Raw genomic sequence first — 24,911 nt, 5'->3', positions numbered from 1 at the left:
GAGTACATTTTATTGGCCTGTCTCGGGATTTCAGCAGATCTCCTTTCTCAGCGGTCCCTCCTCCAGTACCTTCCGCAGTGCCAGCAAGTCTCCCGGGTCATGTCATCTGGATATGAGCCTCAGTCCATTTGGATACAGTTGGGCCATCAGAGTCCTGAACACCTAGAAAATTGCCAGCCATGAAGAACAACTTTTCAAAGTTCATAAAGCTAGCACTTTTCAGAAAAGATTTATTATATTTGGGTATAGTGTGTTTGTGCAGAGTTGTTAGTACTGCCTTTATAGGGTTGCAGCCTGCTTGCTGTGTTCCATGTTATGTCCAGTGTTGGAGGGAATGGTAGATTGCATCAAGATCAGTGCATCCTGGCTATCCAGGAAGGCCTAACCTAAAACAATGTTCTCGGTTTTTGCAGTGTGTGAATTCTTCTGATGGTTCTCACTGTGGATGGGAACTTCATTTCCAGAGGTGGCAAGGATCTTTAATTTGCCATTGTGGTGACTTGCCCAAACCCCAGCACCTTCGCCAGATTTAAGCGACTTTCCTGTCCCACTTGAGGCCTTTAAGCAGCCTGAAGGACCATTCAGGTTCTCTGCTTACCACTGCTGGCATTAATCCAGTGAGGATTGGTGACTGGGAGTGTCCCTCAAAACAAAACGAGTCTGAGGGCCTTTGTTGACAAGGGTAGGGGACAACTAGAGTGGCTCTAAAGACACTCCATATTTAACTGAGCAAAAAGACTCAGATTCCGGCAGCGGGGTGTCCGCTTAGGGGTCTGCTGAGCCCCTATCTCCCTCTTTCTTTGTCCCCTCCCTCCCCCCAAAATTACTTTTGGAATTGTTACTTGAGAAAGCAGAATTCAGAACCATTAGTTTTCCATATCAAGTGGTGTTTTTCCATCCTAACATGAAATTAAAATGAAATTGGCTATTAACAGTGACAACTAATCTCAATTGATTTTGAAAGTATGTATTGACATTTTTACACAAGTATTTACAGGGGAATTTTTAATGTATTTTGAGATGTTTCAGTTCCCTCTGGAGTTTACAGAACTTGTACCTTATCTTCTCTGTTCTTATTAGTCAAGCTTAAGGGAACAATTAAAGCTTTGTCATTGTAATTGTCTCCTAAAATCATTACCTCCCAGAGGAAGTGGAGCTCCAAATAATGGATGCACTGGTGATCATCTTTCAAGTTTCTGTTGACTGTGGACCAGTTGCTATGGATTGGAGGGTGGCTAATGTTGGCTCAGTGGTTAGTATTGCTGCCTCACAGCACCAGGGTCGCAGGTTCGATTCCAGCCTTGGGCGATTGTCTGTGTGGAGTTTGCACATTCTCCCCGTGTCTGCGTGGGTTTTCTGCAGGTGCTCTGGTTTCCTCCCACAATCCAAAGATGTGCCGGTTAGGTGAATTGGCCATGCTAAATTGCCCATAGTGTGCAGGGATGTGTAGGTTTGGTGCATTAGTCAGGGGTAAATGTAGGGTAGGGGAATAGGCCTGAGTGAATTACTGTTCAGAGGGTGGGTGTGGACCTTTTGGGCCGAAGGGCCTGTTCCTACACTGTAGGGATTCTAATTCTAAATTCTAAAATTAAGATGCTACATGTATCTCAGTCAATGCTCCCTCTGAGCTGCTTGCCTTGTTGTGTGTGCATATGCTCAGACTTTCTGTGCTTGATGTTCAGCGTCAGCACACCGATTGCAGCATTGATTTCCAGTTTGGGAAGTCACTGCTGTGTACGGGCTTCCCAAGCTCTCACAACCGGTTAAAAAAAACAAATGGAATGCTGTCCACTATTTAGCAAAGCAGAAAGAGATAGACAGGGAATTACAGACCAGCTAACCTGACATTGGCAGTTGGGAGAAAGCTGGAAATTTCATAGCAGTTTTAGAGCAGTGACATGATTGGGCAGAGTCGTCATGAATTTACGAAAGGGAAATCATGCATGACATATTGACGGGAATTCTTCGAAGATGTCGCTAGTAGATTTGATAAGGGGGAGCCAGTGGATGCGGTTTACTTGGGCTTTCAGAAGACTTTCGGTAAGATCCCACATAAACATTTAAGTACATGGGATTGGGGTAATGAACAGGTGTGGATAGAGAACCGATTAGCAGACGGGAAACAAAAATGTAGGAATAATCAAATCTTTTTTCCCTTTGGGTGGCAGCCAGTGACAAGGGTGGGGGGGGGGGGGTACCGCAGGGGTCAGTGCTAGGACCCTAGCCATTCATAATATTCATTAAAGATTTAGGTGAGGAAACTATATGTAATACTTCCAAGTTTGCAGTTGACATGAAGTTGGGGGGAGTGAGAAATGTGAGGAGAATGCAGAAATGCTTCAGTGTGGTTTGGGCAATTTGAGTGAGTGGGCAAATGCACGGCAGGTACAATGTGGATAAATATGAGGTAGGTGGCAAAAACAGGAAGGTGGATTATTGTCTGAATGATAGTAAATTAGGAAAGGGGGACATGCTATATGACCTAGGTATCCTGATAACAACAGAAATTGAAAATAAGCTTGCAGGTGAAGAAGGCAAGTGGCATGCTGGCCTTTGTAATGTGAGAATTTGAATACAGGAGCAGAGATGTCTTGCTGCAAATATACAGGGCCTTGGTGCAATCACACTTGAAGTTGTATGGTTTTGGTCTCCTTCTCTGAGGAACGATGTTTTGGTGATGGAGGGAGTACAGCACTCAGACTGAAGAGAGTCTGAATCGATTAGTTCTCAATTCATGGGCGTTTCAAAGAATGGAGTGAGAGAGTCTGTTAGAAGCTCTGAAATTCTGACAGAATGTGACAGGGTAAAGTTTTCACATTTCTGTTACCAGAAGAAAAATAACTTTATTTATTTGTATTGATTATTTTCATTTAGTTTGTTGAAATATTCTGGCTACTAACTTGTTGCTTTTGAAGAAGTTTGGTTATAATGCAGTCTTGCTTGTGTTGTCCCATTATAGCAAAGTTGCAGTGTACATCATTGATGCAGTAGTCTCAAGAAGAATGGATGTTGCATGTCCTGTGAATGTGGACCTTCTTATAATTGTAGTTCTCTCCATCCGTTGCAAAGCAGGATATAGTTATATATTGTGACCATTTATTGACTGATATGCCAATTTCCACTGGTAATTCCAAATGCACAAGCATCTCAATCTCTGAATTGCGTTAGTGTATTCACTGCTGTAAAGACCCAGTGGATGAGTAGAACTAAAAATGAGAGTGGTGCATTTAATTTTTGTTTTACTTTTCATATTGATATTGTCTGATCACCACTTATTCCTCTCTTGTAGCACAGAAAGGATCTCAAGCACCTGCTGTTCAAAATGTCAAGGGGAAACTTGTATTATTTTTAGCTCAATATAATGAACAAAATAAGAGTTCAAGTTAAATGTTTGCTTTTGGCACATTTTCACAATTGAAAAATAAAAGCTTAGAGCTGGAAACATGTATCTTACTTTTTTTATGTCATAGTGATATACATTTCATGTTGTTTCTACTCAAGTAAAAGCAAAGGATTTGGATGCTGGAGATCTGAAATAAAAAAAGATGGTGGAGAACCTCAGGAGGTTTGAAAGCATCTGTGGAAAGAGAAGATTAAAGTTAATGTGCATTAACTGTCTTTCTGACTCTACAGAGTCTGTCAGATCTGTAAAGATTTTACAGCATGTGATTTTGCCAAACAGCAAAAACATGTTTTTTGTTTCTCATTATTGCTGCATTATTTTGGGTTTACTTTATCACCTCATTAATTTTTCCTGTTTCTGTAACTGGAAACATTGAAAATTAAAAGTACAATTAATTTTTGCAGCTGATAAGGTCTCAAATAGCCATATTCTTATCCTCTGCATACCTGGAATGTAAGGTGTTCTAGTAAGAGAATTACAGAACTATTTCCACATTAAATTGTCCACATTAAAATATTTATTTACTAAACAAATATTTTAATGTGGACAATTTAATGTGTTTCACTACATTAGTTAGTTTATATGTATTAAAGACAGAATCTTTGCATACTGCAGAGTAGTAGAGTTGATCTGTCATTTCCGTCCAATTTTAACAGAAGCAACATGAGATTTTTTGCGAGTGGGAAGCTGATGTATTGCTTTCATGTTCTTTGTGTTCAGTGTGAAGTCATTGCATTTTTTTAAGACGCCAATGTGTACAACCTACTCAACCTCCCATCATAAGAAAAGTTCCACCATACCTAGTGGACATTCTTTGGACTGCCCCCAATGGCCGTCTATCTTGCCATAGATAAGCAGACCAAAACTGTTATAAACAAACTGCATGCAACACTACTGATTAAAACTCTCAACCCTATATGAGCTCTTCCTTAAACAAACAAACACACACAATGCACTCCATGTTTGTGGACCTTGCCAGCCAACCCATAGTAGCTCACTTCATCGTCACAGCATATATCTAATCCATTAACACTTGGTTCTGCATTTCAGTGTTGGACTTTGGAGTGCACCGGCACCTATTGTTGGAATGCAAGAACACTTTGTGCACAGGAATGGCATCCAGCTTCCAGACTCGGCCAGTTTGCATCTCAGGGCACCTCACTTGTTCTTTTAGTACTCGTTCACTTTGTGGCAACTGAGATACACATAGCATCTTAATTTTGCCCTGTCTTGCCTTGAAACACAAACCAAAGTCAACCTTGGCAGCTTGTTAGGGTTTTCACCAGTCATCCATCCAAGGGGTGGATAGATTTCTATACAACACAGTGCAATGTCAGTAAAACAGCAGCAGTGTAAGCGTCAAACACACTTCACATGCATCATCTAAATGGCCATGTCTCACTGTCGAAGGGGTCCTCAGTCAAGTTAATCAGTTGGAGACAATGAGTAAGAGATAAGCAGGCCATGCAGGGTCTGGCGTGTTTGGGACAGTAACAGCAAATGAGGGAGATGTTGCAGGTAGCAGTGGGAGTGGTGGAGCGTGGGAGGGAGGAAGATGCAGTGGAAGACAGTGATAAAAGATGTTGACATTTACCCTGGCAGAGCAAAGAAAGATATTGACCACCTTCCTTTACTGCTGGGTGCTCCCCCAGATACGTGAGACTGCACTGAACCCAGGATAGCAACTTCCGACTCCAGGCTAGCAGGGTCTGGTGTTGTGGCCTCCTCTGCCAATCCTGTATAAAGAGAATGTCCTTCCTGGGCACCACCCATCCACTAAGACCTCCAAGTCCCTGTTCACAAAGCAGGGCACTAATTTTACCTGAAAATGTGTTGCTGGAAAAGCGCAGCAGGTCAGGCAGCATCCAAGGAACAGGAGAATCTTAGCCTGCTGGACACACTTTCCTCATTCCTGAAGAAGGAAACGGACCCCACCACCAGGGATATATTTCCCTCCCCTCCCCTATCAGCGTTCCGAAAAGACCACTCCCTCCGTGACTCCCTCGTCGGGTCCACACGTCCCACCAACCCAACCTCCACTCCTGGCACCTTCCCCTGCAACCGCAAGAAATGCAAAACTTGTGCGCCCCTTACTTCCCTCCAAGGCCCCAAGGGACACTTCCATATCTGCCACAAATTCACCTGCACCTCCACACACATCATCTATTGCATCCACTGCACCCGATGTGGCCTCCTCTGTATAGGGGAGACAGGCCGCCTACTTGCAGAACGTTTCAGAGAACACCTCTGGGACACCCAGACCAACCAACCCAACCACGCCGTAGCCCAACACTTTAACTCCCCCTCCCACTCTACCAAGGACATGCAGGTCCTTGGACTCCTCCATCGCCAGACCATGGCAACATGACGGTTGGAGGAAGAGCACCTCATCTTCTGCCTGGGAACCCTCCAACCACAAGGGATGAACTCAGATTTCTCCAGTTTCCTCATTTCCCCTCCCCCCACCTTGTCTCAGTCAAATCCCTCAAACTCAGCACCGCCTTCCTAACCTGCAATCTTCTTCCTGACCTCTCCGCCCCCACTCCACTCCGGCCTATCACCCTCACCTTGACCTCCTTCCACCTATCGCATTTCCAACGCCCCTCCCCCAAGTCCCTCCTCCCTACCTTTTATCTTAGCCTGCTGGACACACTTTCCTCATTCCTGAAGAAGGGCTTATGCCCAAAACGTCGATTCTCCTGTTCCTTGGATGCTGCCTGACCTGCTGCGCTTTTCCAGCATCACATTTTCAGCTCTGATCTCCAGCATCTGCAGCCCTTACTTTCTCCACTAATTTTACCTGATCTACCATGTCCTGGGGCAAACATCACAAACTGTGCAGGGCACCAGTTTGAGTGCACATTGATATTTTTTTAAATTTGGAAACTGTGTCTGGAATTTTGGAATGCTCTGGCAGTGGCAAGTGCTAACATCAGGTGAGTGGAACACCATAGGAATGTGGTACACAGTCAATGAGGTGACTTTGAGATGTTGGTGTAAGAAAACTCACTACACCTCACTATGATCAACCCTCCATGAAACTCAAGAAAAGTATTTTTTTTTAAAACTGAGATTCAGTCTTGTGTTTTATAACTTTAGCATTTGCATAATTGTCTTTATTGAAAGTACTTTGAAGTAATTACTTTCTCATAGATATAATCACGATCTGCGTAAAAGCCTTAACTTGAATGACTGCTGCTGACACTCCAGTGCAACCAGTCCATTCTAGAATATTTAATTTCTGTTAATAGTCGATCAAGCTATTGTGTTCTGTGTTGTGGTTCCAAATTGTTCTGTGCAAGTACAGAGGCCTGGTTTTGATCAGATATGCAAGTCGGAATTAGTCACCAGAAAATATGGAGAGATAACTGTCTTCTCCCCCACTACTCTTATATCAATATGAATCCAAATAGTGCTGAGTTCTCATTGTCCGCGCTTCAACTAATTTTGTCATTGATGAAGGCCAACTATTGTGAAATGCTGTAGATCCGAGCAGGATCAAACCAAAGTAACAGCTCATTTTCCCATTGCTTTCAGGAAGGAGAAAATATCTTCTATTTGGCTGTGGATGACATTGAAACAGACAACGAGTTATTGATCGGTTTCTTAGATAGTGAGATGGAGGAAATAGAAGAAAAGGAAGAGGAGGAAGTAGTCAGCAAAGACGAAGAAAATTCCAAAGATTTTCAGCCATCAGGCGACAAAGGTAATTTTCATAAGCTACATTTCAAAATCCACATCTATTACCTTCTATGCCCCAATCTGATATATCACAATAACCTTCTGAGTTAGATCATTATTGGTTTTACATGCCTTACTTTAATTCAGCGTAACTTTTGCTGGAATGTTGGTAACTTTGTTAAACATGGAGAGGGGAGTATTAAGTTTTGGTTTATTGCACTGTGCTGATCTGCAAATGTAGGTTATCTTATGAATATCTATTTGGACCATTTTTGATACAATCATCCACAGTCATTCCAGCAGCACAGTTTGTTGGAATGAGTCCATTGCAAATGTGTTAATTCCTGCATTGTGTTTTGAGAGTAATATCTCACTGTTCTTTAGCTTTGGGGGATTGTTGTAGGCTCACCAAGAATTTGGAGGAGGATAAGGAGCTCCTGATTTTTGGTAGACCATATATTCACTTGTATACGACACTGTGAGGCCAAGTTATGGATCTGACCTTATGCAAGCAAACATACTCTGATTCCATAGACAGGGTCCCTGGTCGGAACTCCGAAAACCACTCCGATGCAAGGGATGTTGGGATGGAAAAAGAACAGGTGAAGGAAGCATCCACATTCCTTCATCAAAAATTGTTGACGCATCAAATAAGAGGCCTTAACTGAGTAGAAAAGTATCCTATCCCAATTTCTGGCCCCTTTGTTACGTGGGTTCCCAACATCTGCCTCATGAGGATCAAAGAAAGGAAGCTATTTATTAAAGCTTCTAAAGACACTGTCATAGCACTTAGCTATATCATAGAAGGTGTGAAGCACTTTATATAAAGACAAGTTTTACTTATTTGATTCTCTTGTCTTTTAACTTTTGATATTTTGAGTCCCATTTCTGCTCGTTGTGGAGATTATGCTTTTTATTTGTATGTTCATGGGATGTGGGCATCATGGACAAGACTAGCATTTATTACTTATCCCTAATTGCTGGAGGGTAGTTAGGAGTCTGGGTCTGGATCACATTTAGGCTATATGAAGTAAGGACAGACTTGCTTCTCTGAAGGACATTAGTAAACTAGACAACCAACAGTGGTTACCGTTACACTAGCTTTGTTTTTTTTTATTCTAGATGATTTTTGGTTTCAAATTTCACCATCTGACATGGTGGGATTTGAACTCATGTCCTCAGATCATTAGCCTGGGATTCTGGATGGCTGGTTCAATGACTTTACCACTGCACCATAGCCTCCCCAACTATTCTAATCATCGATATCTATTTTGGAAACTGAAAGTTAGCCTTGCTGAAAAAGATGGGAACTAATGGGTGAACTGCAAATAGCATCACATACGTCAGCATTATATTTCTGTTTTCTATGAGAAAGGAAAGTTGATGGGTTTAAGTTCATCATGTATGACTTACAAGGTAGAAGAAGATGAAACAAAATGACAGTAGTTGTTCAGTTATAACAACATTAGTTTTAAATCCCTGAAAAGTAAAAGGGAAAGGAATTACAGAGTTGGCAAGTGGGAACTTCTGGTTGAATTAGAATGGTGAACAGTGAGAAATGTCTCATTTAATACAGCAAATTTGTATTTAACAGGAAAAATCTGTGGGATGGACTACTTAGACCAAAGTAAGAACAAACTTAACTCTTTCAAACAGACTGATTTTGTCCAAAAATTAAATAGAATGGACAGTGATGTGTGGAAATTACTTATTTCAATAGACAATAACGATAGCTGATTGTATTGCTTTGTCAAAGTCTCATCATATTTTGTCCCAAATTAATTCTTTCAAGCATGAACATGAATCCTAATATGAAAGTGGGTGTTAATGTATAGGACTGAAATACAGTGTAAATTTGGAGATTTCCACAAAACTGAAATAACTGCTTTCTCTCCTTGTAGATGGACTGAGTGATAAGGAAGGCTATGCTTGCCCACAGTGTGAGAGCAGTTTTCGAAGCCAGGATATCTTAGCTGAGCACCTGCAGTCTCTCCACCAGAAGCCCACTGAAGAAAAGGAATTCAAGTGTAGGAACTGTGACAAGAAGTTTCCTGTTAAACAGGCCCTACAGCGACAGTAAGTACGCTATTAGAAACCACACCTTTCATGAGATTAAAGCATTTTCAAGCAGCTCAAAGATATTGACAAAAACAGGAACTGGGAAAATGGTTTGATTCACAATCCTTGGGGAAATGGGATCTCCCCAAGCTGGAGTTTCATTGTTACGATCTTTACCCCACTTTTTTCTGATTTGATTTGACTTATTGTTGACACGTGCTTAGGTACGGTGAAATGTTTTGTTTTCCGTGCAGTACAGGCAGATCATACAAGACAAAGTGCCATAAGAGTAATAGAACAGAGCAAGGGATGCAATGTTACGGCCGCAGAGAAGGTATGCAGAGAGCAAGATCAATGTAAAATTTAAAATTTGAGAGGTTTAAAATTCAGAAGTCTAATAACAGCAGGGAAGAAGCTGTTCTTGAATTTATTTATATGTTTGTACAAACTTTTATATCTTCTGCCTGACGGAAAAGGGTGCAAGAGAGTATAACCGGGATGGGAGGGTCTTTGATTATATTGGTTGCTTTCCCGAGACAGTGGGAAGTATGAAATGGATTTAATGGATGGAAGGCAAGTTTGCATGATGGGTTGTGTTCATGAGTCTCTATGGTTTCTTGTGGTCTTGGACAGGCCAGTTGTCAAACCATGCAGTGAGGCATCCAGATAGGGTGCTTTCTATGATGCATCTATGAAAATTGATAACAATCCTTGTGAACATGCTGAATTTCCTTAGCCTCCTGAGGAAATAGAGATGTTGATGTGCTTTCTTGACAATTGTGTCGATGTGGGTCGATCAGGACAGATTGTTGGTGATCATCATTTCCAGAAACCTGACGCTTTTGACCATCTCCACCTCAGTTCCATTGATACATACCCTCTATTCCGCTTCCTGAAGTCAATGACCAGCTCCGTCATTTTGTTGTCGTTGATGGAAAGATTGTTGTGTTTACACCATGCTGCTTAGCCCTCAATCTCTTTTCTGTATCCTGTCTCATCATTGTTTGTGATCTGCCCTACAAACGTGGTATTGTCAGCAAACTTCGAAATGTTTTGTATGATTATGGCTTGCAAGCATCTGGAGAGCTGCGCACAAAGCTTCTCCCAACCTGATGCTGCTGTGTATTTCTTTTTAGGACATCTAAACCTGGCTATCATAGAAATGCACAGCACACCACTGCTGGGGAATTCCATTAGAGCAGAGCAGAATTGGCGGAAGAGAGGACATGTATCTTTTTTTTTAAACTGATAGATTACGATAAGTTTAAAGGCTCAGTCTTTGAGTGTTGGCTGGTGAGTGAATGAGAAGAAACGTTAAAGAGGGTCATGCTGAACTATCCCAAGTCTGTGACTCTGAGTTATTTGAAAGGCAGAAGGGGGATTACTCTATGGATGTTTAAGCAATTCTCAGATCTGGACTTCAGTACTTCCCTAGGTTTATGATACACATCTTCGTCATATATCTGGTTTCTGATGCTACAGTGACTGGAAGATTTAGACTTGTGTGTCGGAGTAATTGTAATTCTGTCCTTTGGTCCACTGTATCATTGGGGTCACTGGTCTAATTTGGTCACCCTCAACCTAATTCCAGTAAACTTTAGCAAAAAGCTCAGGCAGTGATTTACATTCTGATGTTGTCTGTGTATTTCCTGAACTGGAAATTAATTGTTGGTTCTAATAATAAAGTTAGGCTTTAACAATTAATATTCTTGTTGGTAACCTATTATTGTTATTACAAAGTTATTAATGTAAAGTTTTGATAATTGACCATTAAATTGATCAACATCATGCAAGTTGAAAAAATTTCAGATGTGTTCGAGTAAATTATTCACTGGATAAATTCTCCTGCATTGAGCAATATTGAGATTTGGTGGTGTTGATTGTCTCCTAATTGTTAAGTTAATCTTTCTATTTAATGAAAGCTCAACTATCTGTTACCCTGTTTCAAAGCTTGAATAGATATCGGACCTCTTTCAATTAATTCAAAGCCTTTAATATATTTAGCTCTGGAGGTTTTGATAATACAATTTTGCAACAGAATTTATTATGAATGCTTGGCAGAGTTCCAAGCCACTACAACATTTAGCTCAGCAAGGTTTGTTGCAATGTATGACTAATTAATGGATTTTTTTTATAGAAGTGATTTATGGATGATATTGATTAATTTGACAGTTTCATGAACATCTCAAAGAATTCCTGATGTAATTATAAGCTCAAGTCTTGTACAAAGTGGATATGAGATGGGGGGGGGGCATGGAGATGTATGTGGATGGGTTAGTTGAAGGATTGAGGTTAGGGGTAGGAGGAAAGCAGTGTTCAGTTTAGCTACAGAACTGAGCTTATGACCCAGGTTATGCAGGTGGATCTTCTAACCTGCTCATCTGATCCATAGCTGCCACAAATCTGCTTTTGGAGGTGGTTACCTTGATTCTAGTCTGTCACTGCCTCTCCACCATGACATTACCATGGGCGGACAGTGCTGGGTAAAGATCAGAATGACAGAAAAAGGCCTGATTCCTGACTCTGGTTTACTGCCTTGAAAATAAAAAGAACAGACCATTTTATCCTTGAATATTTAGTAGCCAACACAAATAGTTGTCCCTATCAGCCAAGCTAGATGCTGTTGGACCTGCTGCGCACCTGTCTTAGCACCTGCTGAGCTTTTCCAGCAATTTCTGCTTCTGTTTCTGAGTTCCATCATCCGCAGTTCTTTTGGTTGATATTTAGTTCCCATTTGTGCCTTTTTTGAGCAAGGTCTCTATTATTTACCATAACTTCATATTCCCAAGTGGTTATCTGTGTCTGCAGGTCTCCAACCTGATTTGTCACAATTTTTACTTTTACTTTTAGGCAGCGTTATCCTGATTTAGATTTTATAGCATTGCTTGTTTGCACATACAAAAATAAATGCAGAAGTAGAGTAATGGGCCCTCGAGCCTGGCCTTGCCATTCAACAAGATCATGGCACATTTATTTCCGTTTCACATTCCATGTTCTCATCTTCCCCCAATAATCTTTGATTCCCTTGTCTAATGAGAATCTATCTGTCTCTGCCTTGAAAATATTTAATGACCTTCCCTCAGTAATCGTCCAAAACAGAGTGTTCCAAAATCTCACAGCCCCTCTGAGAGAAATGAATTCTGTTCACCTCTGACCTGAAAGGGTGCACCTGGATTTTTTGACAGTGTCCCCTAACTCTGGACTGAGGAAGAAGGCATATCTTTTCTACATTCACCCTGTCAAGATCGTTCAAAGTCTCATGTACTTCAATCAGTAATGGTAGAAAAAAACCAGCCCAGCCTGTTAAACCTTTGTTAATAAGACAATTTTAATCACTCCAGGTATCAATCCATCAAGCCTCACTGAAATACTGCATTTACATAGTTCCTTAAAGAAATGGGACTAAGTTGCATACGGTATTCAAGATGTAGGCCTACCAATGCCTTGTATAACTGTGGCATAGCATCTTTAGTTTTAATCTTTTCTTTCAAAAAAAGTTAATTTCTGGGATGTGGGCCTCACTGTTTGGGCCAGCGTTTATTACGCAACCCACTTGCACTTGAGAGGATGTTGGTGAGCCACCTCCATGTTGCCATCCATTATACACTCCTGCCTTGGGTCTTGTAGATGGGGAATAGGCTTTGGGGATCCAGGGAGTGAGATGCAGGAGTCCTAGCCTCTGACCTGCTCTTTAGCTACAGTATTTATAAAGCTAGTCTAGTTCAGTTTCTGCTAAATGGTAACCCCCAGGATGCTAATAGCGCGGGATTCAGTGATGGTGACGATATTGAATGTTAAGATACGATGGTTAAAATCTCTGCTATTTGCGATTGTCATTGCCTGGCACGTGTGGTGTGAGTAGTATTACTTGCCAATTGTGTACCCATTCCTCCGAATAAAGGAGAGTATCTATTAGTGCTCTTGTGTTATACCTGTATGTTAACTTTTTGTGAGTTATGAAGCAGCACATCTAAATCTCTCTCCATCTCAAAAATCCATATTCCTTCTCCTTTTCAGTAATACACTGCCTCATCATTCTTTATTCTAAAATGAACAACTTCACATTTTCCAATATTATACTCCATCAGCCAGAGCTTTGCCCTCTCTCTGAATGAACTTAACTATGTTCACCTGCAACTTTCTTAAGTCTTCTTAAATGATACTTTCTTTACCTATCTTGTGATGTCTGCACATTTAGCTGCCATGCCTTCACTCCCTTAACTAAGGCAGGATTTAAATTGTATGAAGTTGTGCTTCAAGCACTGACACCTTTGGCACTGTACTTGTCACATCCTGCCACTCGGATAAACATTTATTTAATCATACTCTGTTTCCTGCCAGTCAGCCAATCTTCTTTCCATGATCTTATGTGACTCCCTACACTGAGTTTTTTTCCCTGTGGTAACCATAACTGTTGCACCTCATTAAATATCTTCTGGAATGCAGTATGTTTACAGGCCGTCTTTTATCCACAGTCCATATTACCTCTTCAAAGGACTCCAATAACTTGGTTTAAGATTTTGATGAAACCACGCTGACGTTTTCTGATTATCTTGAAATTCTTCAAGTGCATCATTGTAATCTCTTTGCTGGTTGAATCCATGACCTTCCCTCTAACAGACATTAAGCTCATGGTCGATAGTTGCTTGCTTCCTGCCTCCTGCCCTTTTAAAATAGGTTATATTTGCCTCTTTGCAACCTGGCGGAACCTTTTTTGAATCTAGGGAATTTTAGCAAATTAATACCAATGTATCTACGACCTCATTGTCACTCTTTACTTAAGACCCTGTGGTGAAGTCCTGCTGAATCCAGAGACTTGCCCGTACTTAGTACTGCTTCCCTGGTGATTGTAATTTTGCTTAGTTCCTCCTCTCTCCCTTCCTCTCCTGATTTAAGGATATTTCTGAAATATTTTTATATATATAAAATGAAGACTGAATTTTGACCCCACGAGACATGATAATGCTTCATACTCTAGTGTTGCCTGTCACTGAGTTCTTGTTGCATCTTATTTTTTTCTTTCTGTTGCTATGCCCTTGTTCCTACCTCTCTTCCACATGAGTGTAATTCCACCCTCACAGCACAAGAAAGTCATCCCATATGGACATTGGTCCTTATTTGCATAGAGGCATTTTTCCATTCCACTGTGGCCATAATATCTAACTTATAATGCATTAAGAGCAAACTGTATTGCTCCAGCAGTCAAAATGAAGAAGAATCAAAATTACTGAGAAATTACCTTGTTATAAATGTAACATTTATCCAACATTGGGCTAAGTATTAGCAATCACATAATTGTCAGAATTTTATTTTTATTTACTCATGGAATGTGGGTGTCTCTAGCAGGGCCACCAATTATTACTCCTCCCCAACTGCCCTGTTAATAGTCAACCACATCGCTGAGAGTCTAGAGTCACATTAGGCCAGACCAGGTAAGGATGACTGATTTCCTTCTATAAAGGAAACTAGTGAACCAGATGGGGTTTTTTCCCCAGCAATCAACAATGGTCATCATTGGACCCTTAATTCTAGATTTTTTAAATTGAATTCAAATTCCACCATTTGGTGGGATTTGTACCAGGATCCCAAAACATTAGCTGAATTTCTGGATTAATAGTCTAGCAAAAATACTACTAAGCCATTGCTGCCCTCAAATTATACATATTATGAAAATGAATTTGATTTAACACCTCAAGCATTTAAGTTGAAAACTGTATGTGTGCTACAGTCAACTAAAAATGATTACATAGCCAGTTTTAGTTTGTTTAGTTTTACTTTTATCTGCAACCTAAATGAATAAAGTAGAATGTCAATAAGTGCTCTGGGACAGGCAGATCAGATAAGGATTTTAATAGGCTCATCAAACCTCAACAATCAGGAGAAATTAACTTTATCACAAAGATCCAAATACATACATGATAACCTTTGCTTTTTTCTTGATGTTTGTTTTTTCTATTTCTATAAATTTGGAGTGAATTGCCCAGTAGTGTAAGTAGGTAGAATTATTCTAGTTCACAAATTGTAAAAGTAAATGTTGACCATACAGATTAGTGGCAGATTGATATTGTTGGCACAATGTCAGCTGGAACAATACTTTGCTCTCTTGGTTTGAGTCTTCAGACTGAGTCTAGCACCTCTCTGAAAAACCAGATCAGAGCAGGTGAATATTAGTGAGGTGAATTTTATTACTGCGTGATTACAACAATAATCCAAAATATATGGTTTGTTTCTTTAACAGCATGCTGTGAATTGATGCTTTAAGCAATTGAGAAAAAAGTCATGGGGCTGAAATTCCATGGAGTTGGGAAACTAATGGGATCCCTTCAGAATCACCCAAACCTCCAGTTCTTCTTATTATAAGACATACAGAAGGTCACTTTCAGTTTTGTTGATAGCGTAAATTGCACATTGGTGAGCTTGATCACCAATTAAATACCTTTCCTGACTCTTGACTCGATCATTTGAAAGGAAAAGTACCCTCAGTATTTTTGTGGATTGTTTTTCACACTCATTTTCAATAAAATTAACAGGCCTTTCATTGGGAGTGAGCAGATATCTGCACCAGACAGAGATGGAATTAGAGGTTGGCAAACTGAAAAGAAGAAATGGGTGGGGAACGTAAATTCCCTTGAAGAGGTAAAGTAGGGCAATCCAAATCACATCCCCGTGGATGACAAACCAAAGCAGTAAAGAAAGATGAGTATAACAAATATCAACTTGATAATCCAAATGAGAACCAGACTGAATAAAGTAAATACAGAAATCAATCTAATCACCATCCCTTGACATTCAAAGATGTTACTGTCACTGAATCTCCTACTATCAACATCCTGGAAATTGCCTTTGACCAGAAACTCAACTGGACTTGCCATATAAGCACAGTGGCTACAAGAATAGGTCAGAGGCTGGCAATACTACAGCGGGCATCTCCCCTCCTGACTCCCCAAAGCCTGTCCACCATTACAAGGCACAAGTTAGGAATGTGTTGGAAAAGTCCCCACTTGTCGGGATAGGTGTAGTTTCAACAACACTCAAGAAGCTTGACACTATCCAGGACAAAGCAGCCTGCTTGATTGGCATCACATTCACAAGCATCCACTCCCTCCACCACCAACACTCGGTAGCAGCAGTGTGTACTATCTACAAGATGCATTGCAGAAAATCACCAAACATCTTTAGACAGCACCTTCCAAACCCATAACCACTTCCATTGAGAGGAGTAAGGGCAACAGATACTGGGGACATCACCATCTGCAAGTTCCCCTCCTAGCCACTCTCCATTCTGACTTGGAAATTCATCCCCATTCCTTCACTGTCACTAGATCAAATTCCTGAAACTTCCTCCCTAGGGCATTGTGGGTCAACCTATAGCATGTGGACAGCAGCAGTTCATGAAGGCAGCTTATCACCACCTTCTCAACAGCAACTATGGACAGGCAATAAATGCTGGCCAGACAGCAATGCCCACATCCCATGATTGAGTAAATAAGTAAATGAATAAATAAAATAAGTAGAAAAGGAATTGAGAGGCAAAGAGAGTGTATAGTGAAATACTGACAGATAACTTAAAAGGTAAATCCAAAAGTCGTCTTTTACCCACAATGATCCAAAAGATAGGGGAGAGTTGGAGCTGATAAAGTACCAAGAAGGGGATCTACAGAAACAGAGAGCATGGCTGCTATTAGTACCTGCCTTTACCAAAGGCGAAGGTGCTGTCAAAGTACTTATAAAACAGGAGTTGGTTGAAGCACGGGGTGGGTAATAATTGATAAGGAAGAAGTTCATGTCTGATCGTAAAGGTTGACAAATTCCCAGCACCAAATGGGCTGCAGTGGAGAATCTAAGGTAAGTAAAGAAGCAAGTTCTGCTGATACTAGCCATACTTTTCCAACTCCTCTTTGATAGAGGGATTGCATGAGATGACTAGAAAATTGCAAGTGGTACACCTTGTTGAATAAAAGACCATAAGTTCAACCTCAGTGATGGAAAAATTGCTATAAATGACAAAATTGACATCTACTTGGACAAGTGTAGATTAATTAAAGAAGACTAAATAGATTTGGTAAAATTAATCATATTAATTTAGTTTGCATAAGATTTTTGCTAAGGTGACAGTGTTAGTATAGGTAATGTAGTTGCTGCACATGGTCTTTCAGCATCTGTTAGATAAGGTACAACATAGGGCTTGTCAACAAGGAGTGAAAGGGAAAGTGGCAGTATGCACTGTTGGATGAGTGATAGGAGTGATAGGATTGGTATGACGAGCAGTACTTTCTCTTGAGCTGTAGTAATAACCTGCACTTGGGTGCACTAAACAACTTGCCAAAGGCACAAAATGTGGACGTACTGAGAGTCTGAGGAGTAGTGGTCTCTCTGATTTTCTTTTCTTGTGGTGGACCTTTGAGGTTTGTATGCAGCAATGACCTCCAGAACTAAAAAGAGTCTGCAGTGTGGGAAAAGTTTTATTCACTGACTGCTGCTTGACTTCTTAGTGGTAGGTTAGTGAAAGCATTTAAAAAAAAATCAATACTGAAGCCGAATCTTGCCTCTTGAAATTGGTGGGGTGGGTTTGTATCAGAAACTCAAATGCTTTGAATTGTCTAACTTCTGGTTTTGAAAGAGGCGGGACAGGGAGCAAGTGATTGATCTTATAGTGAAAACCATGTTTTTTCTTTGTAATATTCATTTTTGTGATATGTATTGCTGGGTAGGCCAGCATTCATAATGTATCTCTAAACAGTGCTCTTCAACAGATGAGGGTGAACCACTTACACCCTGATCATTCAGTTGCTATAAGATTTCAAAAAGTGTTTAAGAATTAAATATCTTGTAGGCTAGGCTAAGTCAGGAAGGTCGCTTTCCTCTCCTGAAAGTCATGAGTGAACCAGTTGTTATTTTCCAACGATCTGTGTTTTATAATTAGTATGACTTGTATTTTCTTGCAGGTTTATTTATTAATTGAAGTGAAGATTCACCAGATGCTGCAGGTGGAGTTGAATTCATGTTCCTACCCCCCACCGACCTATCACTCTCTCCTTTACCTTCATCCACCTATCGCTTTCCCAGCTACCTTCCCCCCAACTCCACCTCCCTCCCACTTATCTCTCAGCCCCAGCCCACAAGCCTCATTCCTGATGAAGGGCTTATGCCCGAAACGTTGATTCTCTAGCTCCTTGGCTGCTGCCTGACCTGCTGTGCTTTTCCAGCACTACACTTTCGACTTGGAACTCATGTTTGTAGAGCATTAATTCAGCATCTGAAATACTAGTTCAACACTGCTACTTTGCTGTTGCTAGTCATTTAATTCATAAAATATGGTTGCATGCTATCAGTTTTTTAAAATTTGAATTTCTTGTTTCTTGGAAAACTCGGTATCTCTTAAAATAAGTAACAAGGACTGAGACCGAGAAGCAGGCAGGAGTATTTTTTTTAAGGCCTGCAAGCTATTCCATAAACTTTTCCAATCCGCCACTACTCATTAGCTCCCTGAACAACTACTGGAGCCCACTGTTTGAGCTGGAATGTGACCTCTCCTTCACATTGCCAGAGCAGCACACAATCTCTTTCACTCCCCAATTAACATTGCTCCTCCTGTAAGTTTGACTTTGACTAGAACACTTCTTGCCTGCAAGATCTCTGTAGACTATCATTGATTCAACCTGTGGGAGGGAAACTCGGTGTAAAATTTGAAGGACATTCAGGAACCTGTGCATCTGGATTTGCAGGTCTTTCAGTGTTGCTGCGGTACAGAATTCACCTACAGATAAAAAAATTCCAAGTTTAAGTATAAACACAACAGCGGCATTTGAAATCAATCTTATTTAATTGGCGGTCCCTTGCAGACAAACGTAACATTTGTCTGCTCTCTGGGTGAGTGTGTAGGTGGCTGTCTAGAGCAATGTGGCTAGTGTAGGCTGTGTTACACTTGGGGCAGAAGGTGGTCATGGGAATGGGTGGGTGGGTGGGGCTCTTTTCACTGTTTTTGCCTGACTTCTGCTTTCTACTGATGGCTTGCTCCTCCACCATTTTGGACAGTCTTGAGTCAGCGATTCCCCACTGTCTGGGAATGCTGCACTTCACCAGAAAGACCTTGAGGGTATCACTGAAGCGCTTCCTCTGTCCACCTTGGGTTCGCCCGCTATATCGAAGCTGGGAGTAGATCACTTCCTTGGGGAGTCTCATTTGGTCACATGGATGACATGCCCAGCTCATCGCAGTCAGTCAAGGAAGGTCAGTGCCTTGATGCTGGGTGAGTTGGCCTGGTCGAGGTCGCTGGTATTGGTATATCTCTCTTCCCAGTGGATTTGCAGGATCTCGCGCAGGCAGCATTGGTAGTACTGCTCCCAGTGTCTTGAAGTGTCTGCTGTAGATTGTCCACATCTCAGAGCCACATAGGAGGACAGGAACACTACAGCTCTGTAAACCACGATCTTGGTGTCAGATATGATGTAGTTGTCTTCAAACACCCTTTTCCTCAGTTGGCTGAAGGCTGTGCTAGCACACTGGGGGTGATGGTGAATCTCTTCATCAACAGCTGCTTTGGCCTTTTTGGCCTACAGGAAACTCGTGAGATTTTGGAAGTGGTCAACATTCTCCAAGCACTTCCTGTGGACCTTGATGATGGAGAGCTTGCTGCAAAATGCCAGGTCTGGTTGATGGAGGACCTTCGCCTTGTGGATATTTAGGGTGAGGCCCATGCTCTCATATGCTTCTGTAAAGGTGCTGACAATGGTGTGGAGTACGACCTCTGAAATTGCACATACACGAGTATCATCTGTGTACTGCATCTTGATGACACTGGTTGGGATGACTTTGGTTCTGGCTCGAAGGTGATGGAAGTTGAATAATTTCCCACTGGTTCTGTAGGTTAGCTCCACTCCAGCAGAAGCTTGTCAGTGGTGAGGTGAAGCATTGCAGCGAGGTAGATCGAGAGCAATGTTGGGGTGATGATATAGCCCTGCTTGACACCGGTCCGAATGGTGAATGGGTCAGTGGTGGAGCCATTTGTCATTACCACAACCACCAAGTTGTGAAGGATGGTGACAAACATCATCTAACCAAAGTGGAGACAATAGTTTTATACAGAGAGTTGTGAAACTATTTGTTCTTTGTGTGGTCTTTAGTCAAGTTTGATTTGAGTTATAATGCTTTTTTGCCTTGATAAACAACTAAAACTTGTTCACTGATGCATCAAGGTTTTGTAACACAAAAAAATGAGAGAGAATCCTTCTGTTTAGTGTGTACATAGCCAGAGCGTGCAATGTCTACTGGAACATTTCAGACCTTCTGCGAAAAATGAGCACAATGGAATCATAGTACATCACCCTCAAAAATAAAATGTTGATTTTAAAATTGATAAGTTCCTCTATCATTTGATTCATTCTGCAGAAGCATCACTGGGGAAGTGGCAGCGACTGTTGGTACACAGCCATGATGGTGGGAGGGGCCAGGAAGTGGTGACTTGCAGTAGCATATATCCCCACCCTCCCTTTGTCCATAATGTCAGGCCCCTGATCACAGCCCCTCCCGGTTTCTGTGAACACTCATATATCAGATTGCACGTCATGCATGATGTGCTGTTCTGGCAATGTTAGTATTAGCGGCATCGTGGGAAGTGCATCACGGGGACGTTTAAGAACAGGAGAGGCAAAGGATGGCCACGTGCTTTTCTGCCATGAACTTCATCGGTGTTCCCACACATTATCATGCAGCTGCTTAAATGTGACCAAGATCACCATGGGGAAGGGCACAAGATTCCATCCTCTTATAACTGAGAGATGTTGAGTTCAATTATATCTCATCTAGTGAATCAGGTGGCAACTCAGAACAAGAACATGCAAACTTCCAAGACACATTTTACTCCAGAAGAACTTTAACTTCATTTGCATCATTTCCAAGGTGGCTTATTTCCATCTCTGTACAATCGCCTGAATTCATCCTTTTTCTCATTCATCTGTTGGAGGAGTCCAGAGATAGAGGTTGAAGGTTTCGGGTGAGAGGGGAAAGATTTAAAAGGGACCTAAGGGGCAATGTTTTCACACAGAGGTTGATGCTTATATGGAATGAGCTGTCAGAGGGAGTGGTGGAGGCTAGTACAATTGCAATATTTAAAAGGCATCTGGATGGGTAAATGAGTAGGAAGTGTTTAGAGGGATATGGGCCAAGTGCTGGCAAATGGGAGTAGATTGGGATAGGATACCTGGTCGGCATGGATGAATTAGATCGACGGGTCTGTTTCTGTGCTGTACATCTCTATGAATCTACGACTCTCCTTCTGCAGAAGTAAATTGAATTTCACGTTCTGGGACATATAACACATCAGGGACCTCACTAAGTATTTCTTCACCGAGGCAGACAAAGACTTGTGTCAGACTTATTTCTCTCAGTTTACACGTGTTTTCTGTTGTGGTTAACAGCATGTCAGTGTCTCTAAATGGTTTGTATATGTGTGTGTTCCGTTTATTTGAACTTTTTCTTGTTCCTATATTTGTGTTGATTTTGATCTTCATAGTTTCAGTAAATTTGTTTAAGCAGAATAATATGATAATCAAAGAGTGAAGGATAATTTTGGGAATTGATACATTCACAGCTTTGGAAACTTGTGGCAGTGCGACACTACAGAATAAGACATGTTGAAGGCATGGAGGCGGTTGAACTTTAGGCTAGACAATGTGGTGCCACCAATGGCACTGCGCATTGTGGATTGTTTTGAGCTTTTAGAATATTATGGCAAGTGCTCTTATCCAGGGAAATGAAGAGTTTTTCATCACATGCTTGACTCTGCCATGTAGGTAATAAAGAAATTTTGGGGTGTCATTAATGAGTCACTCACCACAGAATCAATGCAAAACAAAATAATGCAAAACAGAGATTGTTTCCCTTTTGCAAATTTAGGAAAACATTTGAATGCATGGTTTTATATGAAGTGTAATACAAATCTCTTCATCGAGGGTCCTACTGCTGGAATGTTTCCCGGGTGTTGCCAGTGCACAATCTTCATAATTTGAGATGACAAATTTAAATGGGTGTGAGTGTGTCAGTTTATGTTAGAGTTAGGCCATTCTGCCCATCAGGTCTGCTCTGCCACTCAATCATGGCTAATACATTTCTCAACCCCATTCTCTTGCTTTCTCCCCATAACCCATGATCATCTTAGTAAAGAAGAACCTAACTATCTCTTAATTCAGTGGGCGGCACGGTGGCACAGTGGTTAGCACTGCTGCCTCACAGCGCCAGAGACCCGGGTTCAATTCCCACCTCAGGCGACTGACTGTGTGGAGTTTGCACATTCGCCCCGTGTCTGCGTGAGTTTCCTCCGGGTGCTCCGGTTTCCTCCCACAGTCCAAAAATATACAGGTTAGGTGAATTGGCCATGCTAAATTGCCCGTAGTGTTAGGGGCAGGCGTAAATGTAGGGGAATGGGTCTGGGTGGGTTGCGCTTCGGCGGGTCAGTGTGGACTTGTTGGGCCGAAGGGCCTGTTTCCACACTGTAAGTAATCTAATCTAATCTAATCTAAAGACAGTCAATGATTTGTTCTCCACAGCTTTCTGTGTCAATGCGTTCCACAGATTCACCACCACCTGGTTGAAGAAATTGAAGAAATTCCTCTTCATCTCAGTTCTCAGACCCTTGAATTGGGTCCTAGACTCTCTTATTAGTGGAAACATCATCTCCAATGTCCACTCTATCTATGCCTCTCAGTATTCTGTAAGTGTCAATGAGATCTTTCATCATCCTTCTAAACTCCATTGAGTACAGACTCAGAGTCAAGTTGGAAAGGTGGATCTTGTAGATGGTGTCATATTTCACAGGAAATGATGCAAGTGTTTGAAACTACATGAGGCATATCTCTAACATAGCAACTATTTAAAGTAAGATTTTCCTTTTCTGTTCAAACCAGGCAATGCTTTGTAATACAGAATTTAAACATCGCTAGAAAGCGATGCAAGGTCAAACCTTTTTCTATTGCACTCTGCAAAACTGATTCGCAAGAAACTAAAATTTGAAAAAGGTATGAAAATTTGGTTGGACCATGATTGAGAAGGAGTTGCAGCAGGAACTGTTACATGCCAGTATAGTCCATGGAGAAAGCTCAGATAAGGCTTGATTGGTCAGGGTGTTTCCATGCAGAATACAGCACGGGCTGGCAGTCTCCATGACCCCCGAGGAAGGTATATTGCATGCACGAATTCATTTTGCCTACATGGAACAAGGTCATATGTATTAATATAAGTAGCTTCTAGCTCACATGGATGCTCACACTGTAAGCCCAACTGATACTTAGCATTGGCAAACATTCAGTAAATGTTTACCAATAGCAGAACCACATCTAACTTTGGATATGGTGTTCTGTGGTTTGTAAACTGGTTGAGCAGGAACGGCGTACTACTCAACGCAAACAGTCAAAAGGATGTTTTGTCTAATACAATCTGTTAGTTATGGGATGTACAGCTTGCATACCGGTCATTGTATCAGCACTTAACGTATGTATCACATTACTCATTTGTATGGTGAGCAAACATTGAATTTTTGAGGAAGAAACCTGGAGTGTTAGTGTGGGCAATATGATTGAGGTGGTCTACATGGATTTTAGCAAGGCTTTTGATAAAGGTCCCTTATGGTGGACTGATCAAAAAAGTATGAGCCAATAGTATCCAAAGTAAAGAATACATTAGATCCTAAACTAACTAAGAGGCAGGAAGCAGAAAGTGATGTTTTTCTGACTTGAAATACATTTTAAGTAGTGTTCCGCTTGTTTTGGTGCTTGGGCCCTTGCTTCTTATGATTTGGACTCCATATTGAGGGTATGATTGAGAAGTTTGCAAATGATACTACAATTGATCGGGTGATAAATAGTGAGAGAGATATCTGTGATCTACTGCAGGATATCGACAGCTTTACCTGTTGTTCTGATTTTTGAGAGACCTTCCCCTCCCGTGTAATCAAAGCTAGACTGGGTACCATACAGAATGGGCGAAACTGGTCATAGATCTTTCTCAGTGTTTGTGAAATGTACAATGAGTGACATTTTGATCAGAGTAGCCACTATCTCGCCGGGTAGTTTTGAAATACCCTGTGTCAGCATCAAGCTTTCATAGTGAGCAGATATCCAGGACCCTACTCTCAATTTTGTCAATAATGTTGATTTTGTAGCACATGGTACAGCAGGAATCCCACAGTCTATATTGTTCACTGAATGTAGGCTTTCAGAAGATAGTTGTAGAGAAGTCATTTTGTAGATTTCTTGACTATTGCATCGAGTAAAATAATTCATTTCATTGCTCCATTTCAATGGAAAATTTGAGCACAGGGTAGTGTGTTATTAAACTATATGAAGAAATACTTTGCAGCTGTGGATTCGAATATTGGAAGAATATCATGTACATATCAGGGTCACTTCATCTTGCTTTTCATTGTGAAAGAAGCAGTGTTGATAGCCAGAGCTGGGCCCACGAGGGACTCCATGGCAACAGCATCTATTTTGGCTTATGTGGTGCTGCTGAAACTGAACTCTCCTCTGCCAGTTGTGAAATTCCTGATTGGATGGAAATAGATTCAGATACCCTTGGCACACCAAGATTGTCATGGTAAAGTGGCATAGTACCAATAGCAATGGCTTCCTGAGGTGTGTGTTGGTGAACAACTTTGCAATGCCAGAAGAGCACATGATATTGCCCTCAATCTTGTCTACTACTTATACTTCTGTTGGTAGTGTGATTCTGTTTCTTTTAACAAAAGTGTTATTACTCCAGATGGGGATACGATCAA

General features: G+C 41.3%; 1 protein-coding gene across 9 annotated transcripts in view; it reads left to right on the top strand.

Moving 5' to 3' along the window:
* prdm5 (PR domain containing 5) overlaps positions 1–24,911 on the top strand; it is a 351,179-nt gene that overhangs the window by 49,977 nt on the left and 276,291 nt on the right. For all 9 annotated transcript variants that reach the window (XM_087988179.1, XM_043696639.2, XM_043696605.2 and 6 more), the window contains 2 exons: positions 6,941–7,109; positions 8,986–9,160. In XM_087988179.1, coding sequence (XP_087844305.1) covers positions 6,941–7,109; positions 8,986–9,160 — 344 coding nt within the window. The remainder of the gene's footprint in view (positions 1–6,940; positions 7,110–8,985; positions 9,161–24,911) is intronic.

Source organism: Chiloscyllium plagiosum, unplaced genomic scaffold, assembly GCF_037043375.1.
Source record: "Chiloscyllium plagiosum isolate Xiang-an unplaced genomic scaffold, Cpla_swu_hap1 HiC_scaffold_1, whole genome shotgun sequence".
Taxonomy (NCBI): Eukaryota; Metazoa; Chordata; class Chondrichthyes; order Orectolobiformes; family Hemiscylliidae; genus Chiloscyllium; species Chiloscyllium plagiosum.
This window is presented reverse-complemented; position numbering and strand designations above follow the sequence as displayed.